The sequence below is a fragment of the Microtus pennsylvanicus genome, chromosome 7, assembly GCF_037038515.1.
Source record: "Microtus pennsylvanicus isolate mMicPen1 chromosome 7, mMicPen1.hap1, whole genome shotgun sequence".
In the NCBI taxonomy this organism is placed as follows: domain Eukaryota; kingdom Metazoa; phylum Chordata; class Mammalia; order Rodentia; family Cricetidae; genus Microtus; species Microtus pennsylvanicus.
Window position 1 is genome coordinate 22,165,150 of NC_134585.1, and position 20,756 is coordinate 22,185,905.

Genomic DNA, 20,756 nt, shown 5'->3' on the forward strand with positions numbered 1-20,756 from the left:
ACCCCTAAAGTCACTCGCTGCTATTACCGTCCTAATTTCTAATTTTAGGTAATTTTCGGGCAGGGTCTGACTTGTCTTAATTCATCCTGGGGAGTTCCGGGGTAGCGTTATTTCGCAAGCCTAACTGTCCTGGTTTGTGTTAGAAATAGGTGTGTGTGTGTGTGTGTGTGTGTGTGTGTGTGTGTGGTGTGTTTTGTGTGTGAGGGAGGGGGTGTTCCTGTCTGTTTGGCATTCAACATATCCACAGGATATGTTTACCCTGTGGTGGGCCTTTCAGGTGGTTTCCTTGGCAACCACATTTACTAACTCTTGGGGGCAGGGCGGGGGGGTTCCTGTAACAGTGACTAAAAAGCGTGTAATTGGCTTAGTGGGCTCACTGTGCATCTTTGTAAACCTGAACTGACCCTGAACTGATTGGAGGGGTTTAGTTCTGTTTAGTGGTTTGTGTGTTTGTTGTGTGGAGGGCTGGTTTTTTGTTTTTATTTTATTTTATTTTATTGAGACAGGGTCTCATGGAGCCCAGACCAACTTTGAATTCCATAATATTTATATGTGTGTGTATGTATACATCTATACATATATACATACACACAGGCACACACGCACGCACACACACACATGAATGAAGCTGGGCTTAAATTCCTAATCCTCCTGCTTTCTCTCCAGTGAGCTGGCAGTACATGTATGCACCTCTACCATCAACCTCTCCGAACCCTTTAGAACTGACCTCATCTAGAGGTTAAGCTTCTTGAGCAAAAACAATTTGAAGGTGTATTTTACAAAACTTAGAAGGTGTGAAAGAAAGACGCTAAAGCTCGCGAGACACCTTCCCTGCTGGACAAAGAAGCCCCAGCGGCTGGAGCTGATGGCCCAGGGATACACAAAGCCTCCTGCTCTCCCTCGGGGCTCTTTCCTCTCCACTGCGAGGCACACGGGCGTTTGAGCACCACCCGCTGACTTAACACTTGCTCAGTGAGATGACAGGGACATTTGACATTGCTGAGAGTCCCTCAGCTCCTAGGACAGTGCTAGTGATAGCGGGTGCTCCCTGCATTTCCCCGCTCCTGACCCCTCCTCCTCAACTCGTTTGATGTTGGGACTTCCTGTCTGCAGTTCTGGCTTCCCCGGGGACAGAGGGCATTCAAAAGACAGGTGTGAGGGCAGCAGCTTCAGACAGCACGAACACAGAAGTCATGGACATTTTCAACACGCGACATCGTCCTGTCCCTGTGGCCTACCTTCAGAGATAAGAGCCTAGGGCCATTAATGCTTGCATTCCACTGAGGAATAGCGACATCTTTTGGTGGCAAAATGACACAGAAAACAGGAAAGCAGTACTGACACATAAACATTTAAAGATAATGCAGGTGAATTAACGTAATATATCACCCCCAACCCACTTCATTCACTTCAGGGGTGACGTGTGCTAAGAACGATGCTTGAGTTGAGCGTTACGGCACGTGCCTATCATCCAAGCCATGGGGAGGCAGAAGCAGGAAGATCGTGAGTTTGAGGTTAGCTTGGACTCTATAGAAAACCCCAGGCCAGCCTGTGATATCTATGGAGTGTATTACTCACATGTATGTCTGTGTATCATGGGATCATGTGCATACACAGTACCCACAGAGGCTAGAAGAGGATGTTGGATCCTCTGGAATTGGAATTACATACAGCTGTTTGCTACCCTAACAGCTGGAAATGGAACCTAGGTCCTAGGAGAGAGAGCAGCCAAGTGCTCTTAACCACTGATACATTGTGTAGGTGTAGTGGATCACACCTGTAATCCTAGCATTTGGAAAGCTAAGGCAGGAGGATTACCTCAAGGCCAGCCTGAGCTACTTAGTGAGTTCTAGGTCAGCCTAGACTTCATGGTAAGACCTGTTCTACAAAACAAAGGCCTAACTCCATAAGTCTTTAAAATGTTTTTGACAATCTCACACATGTATAGGATGGGTTGTGATCATATTTGCTCCGTTGCTGTCGGTCATCCCCCCTCCCATTTCTTAAACCCGTTCTCCTTCCCCACTAACCTCCTGTCGTCTCCACATTTAGGAGGTGGAGGCAATAGAATGAGGAATTCACAGCCAATCTTGAATATTTGAGCATCTGCATTTAATAAGAAGAACTTAATCGTGCCTGCAAAATCCCTTTTTTATTCTGAGCAACCTCCACAGGTTCTGGGGACAAGGAAATGACATCTTGCCCACAGCCCTGCACGACTGGGCAAAGGAGCCTGACTTCTGCCTCTGACGACAGCTTCGTTTGGCCTCTGCAGCTCAGGGCTGCCCTGTGGGGAGGGATGCTTGTGTGGGGACTGCAGATGCCCTTCAGAGGCCCTGTCCAACTCATGCCTTCAGCTTGTTCTGCTGGAAGCCAGGGTGACATGCCACAATGTGTCCTAAGGTCCCACTGATATGCTCCCGATGTTCCCAGCCACCCTCAATCCCTGCCTTCTTTCCTTTCTAGGATTGTGAAAGTGCCAGGAAGCCACTGTGTCAGCAAGCTGAGAGGGAAACTGAGGCAAGATGTCAGGCCGGAGTGGGAAGAAGAAAATGTCCAAGCTGTCCCGGTCAGCCAGGGCCGGTGTCATCTTTCCAGTAGGTCGGTTGATGCGTTACCTGAAAAAAGGGACGTTCAAGTACCGGATCAGCGTTGGTGCTCCTGTCTACATGGCCGCCGTCATTGAGTACCTGGCAGGTAATTCCAGCCTGTAGGGGGCCTCACACTCAGGTCCCCATCCTGTGGGGACCTTCACATTTGGGTAGGATGCTGTGGATCACCCAATGCCTGGCTCAAAGATACTGAGGGTGATGATGGGACTTTTTCTGGTCTGCTTGGCCGAGGTCAACTTCTGAAGGCTTTGGGGAAGGAGACAGGGCTTTGGAAAGTCGGTCCATATAGGACAGAGAGCCCACATTTAAGCTGCTCTTCTATACCTGCCAAGCAAAGTGTGGCTTACATTAGCAAATGCTATAGGTGACTATCTAAGCTCCCAAAGAAAAGTGCAGAGAGGATTCTGGGAAAGGGAGGGAGAGGGGGCTCTTCACTTTGCAACAGTTTGCTCGTTAGATCCTGGAGGGCAAGGGTTGCTTGTTTGGTTGGTTGGTTTTTGGTTGGTTGGTTTGGTATATTTAAAGTAGAAGAGCTGGGGAGATGGCTCTGTTGGTAACTGCTTGCCATACATTCATGAGTACCTGAGTTTGTTCCCAGAACTTATGTAAAAACTGGCACAGTGCCGCACACTTGAAATCCTGGCACTGGAGAGGTGTAAACAGGTGTATCCTTGGGGCTTGCTGGCTAGCCAGCCTTGCCAGTCAGTAAGCTCCAGGTCCCAGTGAGAGAACCTGTCCCCAAAATGAGGTGGCTATCTCCTGAGGAATGACATTTGAGACTGACCTTTGACCCTGCACACACACACACACACACACAAGAACACAATCTCAGATCACCATGTTTGTGTAGTGAGTGCTGGACCCATTGAGCCATGTCCCCAGCCCTAAGAAGAGAGGCTTCGGTTTTGAACCAGGGTCTCTCTTGCTCAGGCTGGCCTGTACTTCACTAACTCACCAATCTGGCTTCACATTCCATTCAATTCTCCTGCCTCAGATTCCTCAGTGCTGGCGTCACAGGTGCGTGCCGCTCCATCTGGCAGGTGACATGATTGATGCACTTCTTACTTAATCCCACTTGACATTTACGTTGTCCTTGTATTAAACCTAAACAAAATTTAACAATGGCACAGTTGCTTTTTAAGAAATATATATGGGACTGGAGAGATGGCTCAGCAGTTAAGAGCTGTTCTTCCAGAGGTCCTGAGTTCAATTCCCGGCAACCACATGGTGGCTCACAGCCATCTGTAATGAGATCTTGTGCCCTCTTCTGGCCTGCAGGTATATATGTATACATAATACATAATAAATAAATTTAAAAAATAAAATATAAAAATTAAAAAAAAAGAAAGCCGAGTGTCACCTGAAGTCTCATACCAGATAATCTAATACAGCATTAATTTCAAAATATCTCTCCCCTCTGCCCAATGAGTGTGTTCATACTTCTTACACTACACTGCCCCAATCTTTAATTCAGCAAATGACATAATGGGGCTGAAGAGATAAATGGCTCACACTTTGCAAGCGTAAGGATCTGAGTTAGTATCCCAATACCTGTGCAAAATCCATGCATGGCTTGTCACCCCAGCACTGGGAGGAAGAGAGGCAGGCAGAACCCCAAGGCTCACTGGCCAGTCAGTCTAGCCAAAATAGCAAGCTCTCATTTTAGTGAGATACTCTCAAAGCATATGGTGTAAAAGAAATAAATAAAATAAAATAAAATCGGATCTCTGTGAGTTCGAGACCAGCCTGGTCTACAGAGCTAGTTCCAGGACAGGCTCCAAAGCCACAGAGAAACCCTGTCTCGAAAAACAAAAAAAACAACAAAAAAAAATAAAATAAAATGAGGATGATCCTGATGTCAGCCTCTGGCCTCCACACACGTGCATGCATGCGTGCGTGCGCACACACACACTCACTACGGTCACTGTGTCAGTGAACTGTGAGTAAACTTGCTAGCCATTGCTGAATATTCCGGGAAAGGCATGAGAAGAATATGCAGCTCGTTAGTGCTTCCCATCCTGGAAATGCCATATAAATATTTAACTCTGGCGTTTGCTTTATTCTAATGGTTTTGTTACTCACCTCTGCCTGGCAGATATGGCGTACTTGCACCAAGTTTCCACTGTTGCCGTCGATTGTTTTGGATGCTGGCAACTTTGTGGGCTGCTCTGTTTGACATTAGATTGATTGTGAAGGCACGTGAGGAACCCCCTGTTCGTTGCAGGCCTGAGTATTTATGACGTTATGCTAGCAGAATCCTTCAAACCACAGAGGCTCGTCTGCACACCTCCACACAGAACATTTGTGCAAATGCATGCGCCCTTCCCTTGTCAGTGAGATGTGATGGCCCACTTGCCCCAGATTTCTAGTAAATAGCTTTATCATTACAATTCACTCTTTCATTTTTCGTTTTCTCTGTTTGTTTGTTTGTTTGTTTGTTTGTTTGAGTCTCACTGTGTAACCCAGGCTGACCTGGAATTTGGGCTCCTTCTGCAATCCCAAGGGCTGGGATTTGTAAACAGGCACACAAAACTTATTCATACTTAAAAAAAAAACGATTGGGTTTTCTGTTTTTATTCATGTATGCATCTGTGACTATATCGCATATATGAGTGTATCCCACAGGGAGGCCAGAAGAGGGTGCTAGATCCTGGAGTTATAGGAGATTGTGAGCCACCCTACCTGACAGGGATTCTAGGAACTGAATGCAGGTCCTCTGGAAAAGCAGCCAGGGCTCCTAACTTCTGAGCCATCTTGCCAGCCCCTCAGAAACACTTTTTAAAGCAAACAAATCATCTCTCCACAACTGAAGAGAAAGTCTAATAAAACTCTAATTAAAAATAAAACAAATCATTACAGTAACAGTGATACTATAATGATAAAGGTGACAAAGAAAGAAAAGTTGCAAAATGAGACAGAAAATCAGGCATGATGGCACACACCTTTAATCCCAGCACCCAGGAGGCAGAGGCAGGCAGATCTCTGTGAGTTCGAGGCCAGCATAGTCTACAAGAGCTAGTTCTAGAATGGCCAAGGCTACACAGAGACACCCTCTCTCAAAAAAAAAAATTAAAAAAAAAATTTAAGTTCCCCTTGTAATTTCAGCGGAAATCCTAGAGTTGGCTGGCAATGCTGCGAGGGACAACAAGAAGGCCAGGATAGCCCCCAGACACATCCTGCTGGCCGTCGCCAACGATGAGGAGCTCAACCAGGTAGGGCTGCGCCCTCGGCTCAGCTGGGTGGGGCGTGTGTTGCCAGGTACGTTCCTGGGTAGACCCAGTCAGCCTTCAGTCATTCCTGTGATAGTTCCTAGCCTCGCCTGTGCCCTCGTGTGTACACACACACACACACACACACACACACACACACACACACACTCACACACACACACACACACACACTCCAGAACGAGGTAAAGAAGAACAACTCTTGATGGCTGTGCATTCATAGTCAAGATGAAATCCACTCTCAAACAGACTCTGCTGTGCTTTCAAGACCTTGTCTCATCATTAAATACAAGTTGTTGATACAATGTACTATACCTGGCCATTTCTTGACTCCATCCCTGTGGATTTTCATTGGGATCTGAGCGGGAGACTCCTTATTTATGTATTAGAACTGATTGCCTTCACTGTCAAGTGAATGCCTTCCTCCTCAACAGTAGGCAAGCAGGTGGGTAAATAGCATGAGAATTTTTATTTATATTCTGAGTTCATTCTTCTCAAACTAAAGAATATCAGAGTTGCCAATCCATCATACATGGAACATTCCCTCCCCCCCAAAAAAATGTAGTAAAAATCGATCGCTAGAAAAATGAAAAAAAAAAAGTCATGCTCCTGAAAATCCACAAGCCCTTTTTTTTTAAAAATATTTATTTATTTGTTATGTATACAATGGTCTGTGTGTGTATGCCTGCAGGCCAGAAGAGGGCACCAGACCTTATTACAGATAGTTGTGAGCCACCATGTGGTTGCTGGGAATTGAACTCAGGACCTTTGGAAGAGCAGGCAATGCTCTTAACCACTGAGCCATCTCTCCAGCCCTCCACAAGCCCTTGTTGTTCGAATCAGTAGTGCTGTAGCAACTGCCTGTTTGCTGTAGACATTTCTAGACTCTCAAAGTGCCGGTGCTCTGGTCACATATGGGTGACTAGTGGTTCAGAGATAAGCTGTGGGTTCACACCACCCTCTGGTTTAAAATCTGCAGAACATATAATCATTGGTTGATTATTCCAGATCTTATTCTGTGACTTGCTGTATAGCTGGGTAGCTGGCCCCTGATAGCCTCCTCTCCTTCTCCTTTTCTTGATCCTCTCTCTTTTTCTCCTTCTATTTATACTCTCTACCTGTCAGCCCTACCTATCCTTCTGCTGCCTGGCTATTGGCCATTCAGCTCTTTATTAGACCACTCTAGCATTTTAGACAGGCAAAGGAACACAGCTTCACAGAGCTAAACAAATAAAGCATAATGAACACAATACGTCTTTGCACCGTTAAACAAACATTCCCGGATGTAACCCATCTATAACTAATCTTCCACAAGGGTTGCCATCTGAGATTCCAGAGACCTGGGCATTGTCCCAGTTTCAGCTTCTCTGAACCTTTCATTTTGCCTTGTTTGCTTTCTGTGTAACACCGCAGACCACCTGAGACCTACTGAGAAACGCTTTGTACGTGCAGGACGAGAAAGCCGTAGCTGCGTGGTAATTGGCTTTATTAGCTAAGCAGAAGCCAGTCTCAAGTCTTGTCTGGCCAGTGCTGAGACCCCCATTAGCCAGCACAGACCTGACCAGCCCTTTGCACCTCTCTCTCAGCTGTTGAAAGGAGTGACCATCGCCAGTGGGGGTGTCCTGCCAAGGATTCACCCTGAACTGCTGGCTAAAAAACGAGGGACCAAAGGAAAGTCAGAAACGATCCTCTCCCCACCCCCAGAGAAAAGAGGAAGGAAGGCCGCGTCGGGCAAGAAGGGGGGTAAGAAATCCAAGGCCGCCAAGCCACGGACGTCCAAGAAGGTGAGTCACGGAGTAATTCAGCTGCCAGGTATTACCACTACCGTAGGTACGCTGCTTCTCCATGGAAATCTAACCCCTAAGGGATGAGATTAGGAGGTGGGGTCTTTGAGCAGTGGTGACATCCTGGGAACCCATCCTTCCTGTGCAAGATTAGTGTCTGTCTTAGTTCCCTTTCCCACTGCTGAGATAAAATACCCCCACCAAAGCAACTTTATGGAGAAGTTTATTCCGGCTGATAGTTCAAGATATAATCCATTAAGGGGTGGGATGAGTCAAGGTGGCAGGAGTTTGGAGCTGGACACAGTGGCACACACCTTTAATCCCAGCACTGGAGAGGCAGAGGCAGGTGGATCTCTGAGTTCAAAGACAGCCTGGTCAGAGGGAGTTCCAGGACAGCCGGGGCTATGCAGGAGTTTGAAGCCGCTAGTCCACATCCACAGACAGGCAACAGAAACCATAAATGAATACTCAGCTCCCTTTTTCTATTTGATGCAGTCCAGGATCCCTGCTAGGGAGTGGTGCTGCCCACAGTGGGCAGTATTAATGACAATTAAAATATCCCTCATAGACATGCAGAGTCCCGTGGGATTAAAGGTGTGCACCACCACCGCCCAGTTCCTCGGATCCCTCTTCCTGCCTGCATCAGTCAGTTGTTATTGCTATGACAAAATAGCTGAGCTATTCAACTTCTGGGGAAGAAAGGTTTGCTCTGACTTGTGGTGTCACAGGCATCATGTTCATATTCACTTGGCCCTGATACTCTGGACCTAGATCCAGACAGAATATCTTGGCAATGGTGTATGGAGGAACAGAACTGCTCATTGCATGATAGCCAGGAAGTTGTAAGAGGAGAAACCAGGGCCCCAGCATCTGTTTCCAGGGCACCCAGTAGACGACCTGACTTACTTCCACTATGCCCTATCACCTCCCAGTGGTACCACAGGGAAGGTAGGAGATGGGAGATGGGGAGGGGGCAGAGAGGGACCAGGAGTATAGCTCAGTAGCAGAGAACACACGATACCCACAGTCATTGCAAAACAAATTATCCAGAATTTACGTCCTGACCACTTCCCTCCACACCCAAGTGGATGACCGCCACAAAATTCCATCCTGCAGTCACCAAGAGGCCTCTCCAGACTGTTTCTCATCTTTCCCTCTGGTTTTTACCCACAGTCCAAACCAAAGGACAGCGATAAGGAAGGAACATCAAATTCCACTTCAGAAGATGGACCGGGGGACGGTTTCACCATCCTGTCTTCCAAGAGCCTCGTTCTGGGGCAGAAGGTAATAGCTGCAGTGAGCCTTTCTGTATATCCCACTGTTCATGGGCCGCCATGCCTCCTTCGTCCTTCCTCCCTTCTACCCTGCTCTTGAATTATCCATTTTTAAAGGGAAATCCAAGTGACGTAGGCTTTTCTAGAGCAAACTAGGCTTTTGGTGCCGAGAACTTGTGCTGGTCAACCCAAGGTCAACTAAAGTCATCCTAGAGAATCTGGTCGATAGGATGGCATTCCTGGTTCTGCTGGGAAATCCCCAAGCCCCAATTATGTCTGTACCCAATGAGGAAAAATCCATTGCTAACTCCCAGCCAGGATCGAAGAGGCCCAGCTTCCATGATTAAATATCATTTGACAGAGGGAGAGAATAGCAATACATGTTTCTTGAATATGCTGGGTGCTAGGAATGAGTTATTTGTCAATAATTCAGTCTGCCTGCCTTCCTGAGCTGCAGAAAAAAAATAAAATAAAGACATAACAGGATGGATTCCAGCAACATCTCAGCGACCTGCCAGACATGAAAATAATTCATCTCTATGTGCGACAAATTCACTGAGCAGACAGTTTATCTCCCGAGTCAGCCGGGGCTGGAACAAGACACACAGGCCAGTGAGTCGGCGCGCTGGCTCTCTGGTTGCTGCCTGTTCTCAGCCAGCCGAACAAGTGTATCTCCATCCAGACAGTCGGGGATCACAAGGTCTCTGGGGAGCAGAGACGTAGCAGGTTCCTTATTCGTTTCTGATGCAAAGAAAACTGAGATGCAAAGAGGTGGGATGTATGTCCCCTCCAGAGCCCTGAACTTTCCCCCAACCGTATTTAGAGAGTCAGAAAGTTCCCACTCATGCGAGGAAAGCAGTGAGAAACACTCTTCCCCCTGCTCTGCCAGAACCACACAAGACAGCCCCAAGGATGTGGTACACGGGCTGAGGGTGTAGCTTGGGATAGAGCACTCACCTGGCATACACAAGGCCTTGAGTGCATCCATAGCACAAAAAGACTGGGGAGGAGGCATTGTCACAGATGAGGGCAAGGTGGGAACCCAGAGTCTACTCGCCCCATCCCGCATGACCTCCCCAAATGTTCTGTACTCTCTCAGGGGTGAGAAGAAAACAGGCCTCAGGCTGCTTCCCACACACAGCCTCTGGGAGGATGTGTCCATGGAGACCAAGGCCACGGGGTTAGGAACGAAAGACACAAAAGTGATGAGGGAAGGAGAGAGGAAGGGGGAGCCCATTTCTGTTCCTGACAGTAGAGTCTGGCTATTTGCACTCTGCTAGTCTCAAGAGCTCCCGAACTCAAAGGGATCTGCCCAAAAGCAAACACCCGGATGCCTGGCATGGCAGCTCAGGCCTTCAATCCCAGCAGTAGGAGGTGGGGGCAAGAATCGACTTGAGCTCAAGACCAGCCTCAGCTACCTAAGGCCCTGTCTCAAAAACAAACAAGTACCTGGGAATTTGAGCCCCTGTGCTGACCCTCAGCCTGAATAGTTGAGAAAAATTAATTAAAATGATTTTCAGTGGGAGTTGATCTGTCTTCTCTTCCTATTGCAGCTATCCCTGACCCAAAGTGACATCAGCCATATTGGCTCTATGAGGGTGGAGGGCATCGTCCACCCAACCACAGCCGAAATCGACCTCAAGGAAGAGATAGGTAAGGTCCGGGGTTTGGGGAGGGGTCATGGCATAGCCCACTGTCCAGTCCTCATGGACTGTGTCATCCTCTGTCTGAGATCCCATGTGGAAATGTCTCTCTCTCTCTGTGTGGGGTAAAATGATCTCACCAGAGAGAAGCAGGCTTTGCTTGGAATCTACACAAATTTTGTCAAGTTTTTCTTAGGGTGCTATATGGAGACAGTTTGTGTACAACTTGACAACATTTTCTCTAAATGACCGAGCTCAGCAGGTTCGAGTCCTTGCCTAGCGTGCACAGAGTTCTGGGCTCAGTCCTTAGCACACCATGAACCGAGTGTTCTGTATCACATGTGTAGCAGCGGCATTCAGAAGGCAGAGGCAGATGCAGCAGAAATTCAAGATTGTCCTTGACCTCATAGGGAGTTTGAGGCTAGCCTAAGCTACATGAGACCTTGTCTCAAAGCATGGGTGAAGACCCCTATACAACCAGCACATTGGTGAGTGGACCCTTCCGGCCCCACTCCTGATCCTGATTTCCTCTAGAGGAAAGCGGTCTTCTAACAGTGCAGAAGTGCTTGGTTTGGTTTGGGTTTTGTTTAAATGGCCCTACATACTCTTCGTGCCTGGCTCCCTTAGCGCAACTTAGCGTCTGCAAAATCCACCCAAGCTACTGACTGTGTTTGTTTATTTTCTTGGCTGTGTGGTAGTTCACTGTATGAGTGTGCCACAGCGTGGGTTCCATTCTGCACTGATGACAGCACCTAGGTCATTTTCACGCGGGGCCATCCTGAGCGCTGCTGCTCAAAACATGGTTACACAAGCTTTGGATTGAACTTGACATGCGTTTTAAGTTCACATGTCGAGAATGCTATGGGTGAAGAGGAAAGAGACAGAGACATGGGAACTAGCGGGTACACCGCTGTAATTTCTGCCCTCAGAAAGCAGACAGAAGGGTTATGATCTCCCCCCAAAAAAGATAAAGGGCATGTAGAAAGGACTAAGCAAAGCAGAGGCAGGTGGATCTCTGTGAATTCAAGGCCAGCCTGGTTTACAAAGTGAGTTCCAGGACAGGCTCCAAAGTTACAGAGAAACCCTGTCTCAAAGGAGGGGGGGAGGGGACTAAGCAATCATAAGGCTGCATTTATTGTGCCAACCCCATGAGTTGAGGGGGAAGCTGTAAGCAGTGAGGTAAAGGGGCTGAGAAGGGGGGCTGACAAACTGTCAAAGGCATGAGAAACAACAGCACACATCGTGGCCACTCTCCGGTTCATTTGTTGCCACGTTGCCCATTTTCAAATACAAAACTGTTTTAAACACTCCATTGAAAGGCTAAACGGGGCGGGGGGGAAAAAAGGCCTCGACCCTGGGATCCAGGGCATTGCTAGCAGCTCAGCCCGAGGTGGTGGCCCCAGACTGCTGGGCTCACTGTGTCTCTGGCATCAGAGGCCACTTGCTATGCTTGAAAGTCGGTGGGGTGGCACTGGGCAATAACAGAACTACAAAAACAGTCCTGTTTCTTCCGCTGTGTGCATGCCACAGACCCTCACGTTGCCTTCCCTCTTAAGAAGGCTCTCCCCAGTGTGGAAGAGCTCCCCCTAGTGGCCGAATCTCAGGCTCTGATTTTGGGAATGCTCTCCTCCGCTGTGGCAAGGTTCTCCCTAGTGGCTGAATCTTCAGCTCTGTTTAGCTTGATGTCCTTTCTGTGCACACAAAGCAAGATCCTGTTTCAGACATCCTCATAATTCTGCATCTTTGTGTCCAAAACATCAAAAGAGATGCTTCTCTGTTTTGAAGTAGGGTGGGGTGAAGTGCACTGTTGCGGAAGCAAAAAGTCAAGTTTGGACCCCACTGGTACACCCTATGGCTGACCTCATGGCCGTCAGAGGAGGTGAGATGGGATGAGAGACAGGCAGACAGGCAAGAGAACGACCTCTGAGTCACCTTGGTCTCTCTCCAGGCACTTACAGATTGTTCTAGCTGTGTGACTTCGGGTGTGTTTCCTAACCTCCCTGAACCTCAGTTTCCTCATCCGTAAGTGAGGATACAGTCTGAAGACCAGATGGCACAGGGCTAGATCAAAGACCGGCTCACGCCCCTCTGTAACAGACAGATCTTTATTGTTGCTTCATCACTAGGAGACACGCCGTCACATGCCCACCCTGTACCACCAGCATGCAAGCCAGTTATCCTGTCCAGCCCAGGCCCTGATTTGTTTATTTTTCTTTTTAATCTTGTGCTAGGGGATTCAAGTGTAGCTCGGTGGTAGAACATGTGCTTAATTTGCACGAAACCCTAGAGTCAGTCTGCAGCACAAAAATTAAAATGTAAAGACATTCACTACCAAGCCCAATGACCCGAATTTGGTCCCTGGGAGCCACATGGTAGAAGAAGAGAACTAACTCACCCAAGTTGTCCTTTGACTTATAAACACGCGCGCGCGCGCGCGCACACACACACACACACACACACACACACACACACACTAAATGAAAGGGGAGAGCTAGTCTCTTAACCCATGGCCTCTCCTACTCCCATACCTTTCTGCCGTTTATTTGCTGAGAAGCACAACCAGTTTTCTCCTAGTCTGGATTCTGTTGTCTGCAGTATCACTAAACACGTTTCTGCCTGTTTATCTGTTTAAATCAATGGTAGATCTGGAGACTTCAAGATATTCAGGCTCGAAAAATAGGGTCTTAGGCAGTTCTCAACCTGTGGGTAGAGACCCTTTTGGGGGTAGAATGACCCTTTCACAGGGGTCGCCTGAGACCATCGGAAAACACGGATACTTACATTATGATTAATAACAGTAGCAAAATGACAGTTATGAAATAGCCACGAAAATAATGTTATGGTGGGGAGTCACCACGACATGAGGAACCATATTAAAGGGTCGCAACGTTAGGAAGATTGAGAATTGCTGTATAGGGGCATGACCCTATCGCAGAGTGTTTGCTGGGTTCAGTGCCCAGCACTAAAAGACAACTGGACGAGAGTCCATGGCCAGTGATATGATACACCAGTGTTTCCTTAGATTTCCTTTCATGAGGACTCAGCTCTCATGATGCCCCTTCAACTTTACACACTCGGCAGTGGTTGAGAATTGGTGTAATTCTTACACAGATGTGAGCCACCATGGCCCGTTTATTCTGTGAATCTAGCACGAGCCGTGTTGGGTTGGCATGTGAAAGGTTTGGATTTGGGATTTTCCGGATTGGGGTGTTCTGCCTTGCTGGGACGTGGTTCAGTGGCAGATTATTTGCTCAGGTTGTTGCGGGGGGGTGTCTTAGATTCCATGCTGGGCAACACAAGAAAAAAGAGACGTGTGTGTGTGTGTGTGTGTGTGTCCTTTAACAAGGATTGTCATCCTTTAGTCTGACCTTTGCGCGGTGCCTCCAGTGACCACTGGCAAACCAGGGTAACAAATGGGATATGGCACCTTTGGTTAAGACTTTCCTAACATACTAACAAGCCCAGCAATATGACTCTGTTGAAAAGTCGTTCACCACAGCCCCCATTGTTCTTTGTAGGTAAAGCCTTGGAAAAGGCAGGGGGTAAAGAGTTCTTGGAAACAGTAAAGGAGCTTCGCAAATCCCAAGGCCCTTTGGAAGTGGCAGAAGGTAAGTGTTAGACTGGCTACGTCTCAGCCTGACTCAACCCCTTCCTTACAGTCTCCAGTCTCCCACACCCATACATGGTCACTGCATACAACAGAAAATGTCATCCCTAAAACCCACGTTAAAAAGCCAGGCACTGTATAGTGTTCTGCCTGCATGTATCCCTGCAGGCCAGAAGAGGGCACCAGATCTCATTACAGATGGTTGTGTGTGAACCTTTTCAAAGATACTAAAACGAGTGGAAAATGTTTACCTCTTAGAATTGATAAAAGGACCTAATTACAGTCCAGGCCTTTACACAGCTACCCCTGCCAGACCCTGCTGGGGGCCCATGTGCCCCATGCATGTTCTCCAAGCCAGACCAGTCCATGCTGAGCCTCTCCACATGAACTGTGCTGTAGATGTCAGTGTAGCCCTGAAAGAAGAGATTTATAGCCAAGCCAGGAGCCCAGGGTCACGCGGTGCATCTCTTACCAGGCTGCCCAGATGCATGGCAGAGGCTCAGAAAAGATGGTCAAAGGAACTGGGAGTGAAGGACACAACCAAGCATGGGGACAGAAAAGTCACTTCTGATGATTGATGGCTACAGGGACTTCCCTCAAACTCCTCAGTAGCCATGGTTCTCACCAGGCCTGTCAATAACAGGGGCCATGTTTAGGGGAATAAAAATTCTTTTAAAAGAGAGAGGGAAAGGATGTGGTAATTTACAACACCCCCCACACACACATAAAATCATGGGGAGTAGCTATTAGGATACGTGACTTGGTTGGAGAAGGTATGACCTTGCTGAAGGAAGTGTGTCACTGTGGACATGGGCTTTGATATCTCATATATGCTCAAGTGTCTCAGACCACTTTCTGTTGCCTGCTAGATCAAGATGTAGCTCCTTCTCCACCCTCAGCTTCAGCACCATTTCTGCCTGCATGCTGTCATGTCCCACCATGATAATAATGGACTGAATCTCTGAAACTGTAAGCCAGCTAATTAAATGTTTTCTTTATAAGAGTTGCTGTGGTCATGGTGTCTGTCTCTTCACAGCAATAGAAACTCTAAGGGTGGGAGGGAGGGAAGGAAGGAAGGAGCTAGAGAGATGGCTTGGTGGTTAAGAGCACTGATTGCTCTTGCAGAGGAATTGTTCAATTCCCAGCACCCACATGGCAACTCACAACTGTCTATAACTTCAGATCCAGGGGATCTGATGCCATCTTCTGGTCTCTAAAGGCAGTGCAGACACAGATGTAGGCAAAACATCCTTACACATAAAATAAAATAATATTTTAAAGAGAAAGAAAGGAAGGAGGGCCTAGAGAGATGACTCAGCAGTTAAATGCACTGGCTGCTCTTCCAGAAGACCTAGGTTTAGTTCCCAGCACCCACATGGTGGCTCACAGCCATATTTAACTCCAGGCCCGGGGATTTGCCCTTTTCTGGTCTAATTGGGTACTGTATACATACAATACACAGACATGCATGCAGGCAAATACCCATCCCTATAAAAACATTTTTTAATTAAACCTTGTCAGGTGGTGGTGGTGCACACTTTTAATCCCAGCACTTGGGTGGCAGAGGCAGGCAAATCTCTGAGTTGTAGGACAGCCTGGTCTACAGAGTGAGTTCCAAGACAGTCCAGGCTACACAGAGAAACACTGTCTTGAAAAACTTTTAAAAAAGCCAGGCACTGTGGCACACACCTTTAACCCTGGTGTCATGGCAAGTCAACAAAACTAACCAGTATGGCAACCTTGGCAGTCCATCTCCAGTATCCTTAACTGCAGTCACAAAGTACCCTCGGCCATGTCAGGGAACCCTGGGATTCAGACATTTAGAATGGCCCTTACTCGACCTCCCATAGCCCCAGATGTGATTCTGATAATGTTCCTGTCGCTAGGATCCACTGAGGTGGTTCCTGACTCGGGGCCTGGGGACAGGTCACCAGCTATGATAAACTTGTCTCATCAACACCCAGACTAGGGTTTCTGACCAGAGCTCCGCATCCTGCCACACTCTCCTCACGGTGGCAAGGAGGGGTCCAGCCACCCGCACTTTCACAGGATTACCTGTGAGGCCCAGGATTGTCACCCAGCTTTAAGGTGGGACTCAGGAAATAACCTCCTACCTTACCCTTTCCTGTGTCCCAGCTGCCGTCAGCCAATCCAGTGGACTTGCAGCCAAATTTGTCATCCACTGTCACATCCCCCAGTGGGGCTCCGACAAATGTGAAGAGCAGCTGGAAGAGACCATCAAAAACTGCCTGTCCGCCGCCGAGGACAAGAAGCTCAAGTCCGTCGCCTTCCCGCCTTTCCCCAGTGGCAGGTAGGACACCGTTTCTTAGTTGATGTCCCCAGCCTTTCTGTTCCAACAAACCGGCTACCCGCCAACATGGCCACATTCGGTCAGCCCATTCTAGAAGACACAGCCAGGGCCTGTCCGCACAGCCAGCAGGTTCGGTAGACAACAGAGAAAGAAGCCCAATTTCCTACCTTTCAAACAGAGACAAGTCCCTGGCCTGGGATGGCAAATCTCCATAGCCTAGGGCCAGCACTCCTGCCTTGTGGATATCAATGCCCAGAACTGAAAGACACCATGGGTGAAGGCAGGTAGCATTTTAGTTTTATGTATGCGTGTGGGTACACATGTGTGTCATATGTGTACGTGTGTATGGAAACCAGTGTCATTCCTCAGGTAACTAACACTCTTGTGGCTGTGATAACACATTCTATCCTGAAGTAACTTAGGGGCACAAAGCATTTATTTGCCTTACACTTCCCGGTCACAGTCCATGTCGAAGTCAGGCAGGAACTAAAGGCAAGAGTTTGATAAAGAAACCTTGAGCAAATGCTGCTTGCTGGCTCACTCCCTGGCTTCTACTTAGATAGCTCTTTTCATACAACCCAAGATCATCTGCCAAAGGAACCATGTTGCCCACAGTGGGCTGGACCCTTCCATATCAATCATCAATCAAGACAATTCCTCCCAGACATGGCCATAGGCCAATCTGATCTGGGAAATTCATCAACTGAGGTTTCTCCTCTCAGATGACTAAGATACCCATCTTGTTTTTGTTTTGAGAAAGGGCCTTACTATGTCTCTTGGCTAGCCTGGAACTCACAATGTAAATTAGGCTAGTCTTAAACTCAGAGAGATCTGCCTACCTGTCTCCTGAGTGCTGACTGTATTACCACACCCCACCACCTTGAGTTTTTGTTGCTGTTGTTTCGGTTTGAGGAATTTTTTTTTTTTTTTTTTTTTGCTTCTTTGTTTGAGATAGGGTCTGGCCTGGAGGTCAGTGGCCCATGCCTTTAATTCCAGATCTCTGAGTTTGAAGTCAGCCTAGTCTATACAGAGTAAGTTCTAGGACAGCCAGGACCACACAGAGAAACCCTGTCTTGAAAAACCAAAACCAAAAAGAAAAAAGGGGGTGGGGGGAGTCTCATTATGTAACCTTGACTGCCCTGGAACTCACTGTGTAGATCAGGCTGGCCTTGAACTCACAGAGATCTGCCTGCCTCTGCCTCTCACATCAGGTTAGGCTGACTGGCCAGCCAGTCTCAGGGATCTACCTGTCTTTGGGGTTACAGACATTATCACCATGCCCAGCCTCGTTGTATTTGCTCTGAGAAACTCAGGTCACATGCTTGTGTGGCAAGCCCTTTCCCCACTAAGCCATCCCTGCATCATGCCCCATGTTTGTTTCAGACACCTGCCTGCTTTATGTGGTACTGGGGGACCTAACCCAGCATGTTAGGCACAAACATTGACCAACTGAGCCCCAGCAATTATGAAAGACCCTTGTCGGATAATCTGGTTTGAAGGAGAAAAAAAAAAAGTTTGCTTTTTGAAGACATGGTCTTATAAATGTGAAATCAATAGAGTTTATCCTTGAGCCGGCTGACACAGATTCAAATTTGGGACATCCTTTACGTACCAGCTCTGTGACCTTGACTGAAAGTATGTAGCAGGGACATCTCCACCAACCCGTGTCCTCCCCTGGACTTGTGCCAGTGACTTGTGAACTGGCCCTGTGCTTGGTGAGTTCCACACCATACAAACAAGGGTCCAGGGCCGGAATGAGAAGAAACTGTTATTAGGGTGTGGTGGTACATCCTTTTAATTCGTGCACTCTGGAAGGCAGAAACAGGCAGATCTCCGAGTTCATGGGCAGCCTGGTCTGCACAGTGAGTTCCAGGCTAGCCAGGGATACCTAGTGAGACCCTGTCAAAACAAGAACAAAAAGAAACCAACATCCCTCTCCCCAAGCTAAGAAAGAATTACAGCAGTGGGTACAGGAACCGAAATGACACGGGCTCTTCTTTCGTTTGGTCATAGAAACTGCTTTCCCAAACAGACGGCCGCCCAGGTGACCCTCAAGGCCATCTCAGCCCACTTTGACGACTCGAGCGCGTCCTCGCTGAAGAATGTGTACTTTCTGCTGTTTGACAGCGAGAGCATCGGCATCTACGTACAGGAGATGGCCAAACTGGACACCAAGTAGCTCTCCGGTGGGGAGAGTCAGGGTCACGTCTCCAGAGCGGGGGTTTTATTTTTTAAAAGGATTGAGGACGGGTGACGTGGCAGGGGAGCGGAGGGCGGCTGAGAGGGGAGCAGAGGCAGTGGAACAGGGCCTGACTGCCTGGGGAAGGGGCCCAGCGCATTTTATATTCTCTTTACAAAAGGCCTCTTCCGAAATTAACCAGGTCTCCACCAAGGGTTTTTTTCCATGTGTTTTCTTCCTGTTGTTTTAGAACTTTTTTTAAAAAAACAAACAAAAATAGACCTTGTTTAGATTTATAGCATTGACTTTCTCTCTCTCTCTCTCTCTCTCTCTCTCTCTCTCTCTCTCTCTCTCTCTCTCTCTCACACACACACACACACACACACACACACACACACACACACAAGTCTTTTCAAAGTTCTTAAGTGTTTGGTTCCTCCTTTTTCCAAGTCAGGAGGGCATGACAGCCACTTGGGTGTATTGGCTGTCTCCCTCAGTGGAGAGAAGACGGGAAAGACGTCCTAGGGTGCTTTTCTCTTCTGTAATAGGGTCCCCTCCCCGACCCATAAAATATTTGTAACTACACCTAAAAGGGTTTTGCCTTGGGATTTTTGTTTGTTCGGTTTTGTTTTTTAAAGAAAAAAGAAAAATGAAAGGAAAAAAAAATAAAAGATCCAGTGTCTTTCTTATAACATATCCCTTTATTGCCATATTTCCTCCTCTTGACTGTCTCCACGGGCAGATTCTTCAAGAGTGTTGTAAAGAAACTGCACAGGGCCTGTCACCCTAGCGTCCCACTATGCTCTCTAAGGCTCCTGGTCAGCCTGCATCATGACGGGCTTTCTGTGGGTGTTCGGTCCTGCCTTCAGAGAGGGTAGCCTGCTGGCTAGCATCCACAACAGCAGAGCTGGGGACAAAACTGCCCGTGGGTCATGATTCCCTGGGGAGAGACTTAAGTCTCAGCCCCACCCTGTGCAACTGAACAGAACAGACCTTAGCAACAGCCCAAATGGACTGGAAGTGCCAGGGAGGCTGGGCAAGGACTCTGCCACCCGTAAGCAGAGGCCAAGGCCAAAAGCAAACAGGAAGAGTCAGAGCGGAGAGAGCCAAGCCTGAATCTACTGGAGTGGCTTCCCGTTCTCTTCTGGTAGAGGCACTCAATTTAGGCCATGCACCAGCAGCTCTTCCCTGCTGGGCGAGCTCACTTGGATAGAGAAGTCGTCCGTGTACCTTAGCCTTCTGTAGTAGACATGATGGCCAGTGAGGACCCAAGTGACAAGAGCTGGCGGGGAAATCAGCAGCATAGCTCCCCACCCCCGCTCCCTATCTCCCAGCCCCAGCAGCAGCCTGTGAGGGTAACCTGGAAATCACTAGGAATCGTCCACAGTTGTCCCTCCGGTCTCTGAAGATCAAGCATCCAGTACTCTTCCTCGAGTCACGGATCACCGTCCTGGATTCCTACAGCAGTGGCAAGCCAGGCTTCTGTCTTAGCACCTCCAGCCTTATAAACCTCATCCTGCTAGCATGGTGTTGGAGTGGCTGTTCTCAGAGCCAAGCAACCGCCATCAACGGGGGGCGGGGGGGAGGATCAGCTGCTCCCCCTTTAAAAGGACTGTCCCAGCTGGCCTTATTGATGGTTTTTATCCCCTCGTGGAACGGTGGGAGGCAGGAGACCCTTGCCTGTGAATCCCCTACCACCTGTTGTATGCAACGCTGCCTTAATTGCACGTGGACCCAAGGAGTGGATTGAGCATATAGGCCAGGAAAGGCTAGGAGAAAGGTGGTCCACTTATGCTGCCCCATAGCTATGGAGCCCTCATCCCTGCTGGTTAAAGTTTTCCAGGCTTGGCCTGTTGTGGGGAGAAGCACTCACACCCTTCCGATACTATATAAGGAACCCCAATAAACTCACTGGTTCCCCAGAGTAAAGTGTGACAGAATCGTGCCTCGGTTTGTCATTGGGACCTTCCTTAGGAGAAGCGGATAGATGTTGCTTATATGCCTCCACCCCCACCCCAGGAAGAGATTTCAGCAACAGATGGACTAGCTAGAGGGGAACTTTGTCTCTCTGTAAATGTACCTGTGACTTACATTGAGATAAATAAGGAGATAAAGTTCA

General features: G+C 48.1%; 1 protein-coding gene across 1 annotated transcript in view; it reads left to right on the forward strand.

The window, feature by feature from the left end:
- Positions 1 to 19,218, forward strand: part of Macroh2a2 (macroH2A.2 histone) — a 35,175-nt gene extending 15,957 nt beyond the window's left edge. Inside the window, exons 2-9 of the mRNA XM_075980156.1 lie at positions 2,467 to 2,697; positions 5,718 to 5,824; positions 7,426 to 7,623; positions 8,797 to 8,907; positions 10,451 to 10,550; positions 14,059 to 14,148; positions 16,284 to 16,458; positions 18,472 to 19,218. Coding sequence (XP_075836271.1) covers positions 2,526 to 2,697; positions 5,718 to 5,824; positions 7,426 to 7,623; positions 8,797 to 8,907; positions 10,451 to 10,550; positions 14,059 to 14,148; positions 16,284 to 16,458; positions 18,472 to 18,637 — 1,119 coding nt within the window. The 5' untranslated portion in view covers positions 2,467 to 2,525 and the 3' untranslated portion in view covers positions 18,638 to 19,218. The remainder of the gene's footprint in view (positions 1 to 2,466; positions 2,698 to 5,717; positions 5,825 to 7,425; positions 7,624 to 8,796; positions 8,908 to 10,450; positions 10,551 to 14,058; positions 14,149 to 16,283; positions 16,459 to 18,471) is intronic.
- Positions 19,219 to 20,756: the final 1,538 nt, after the last annotated feature.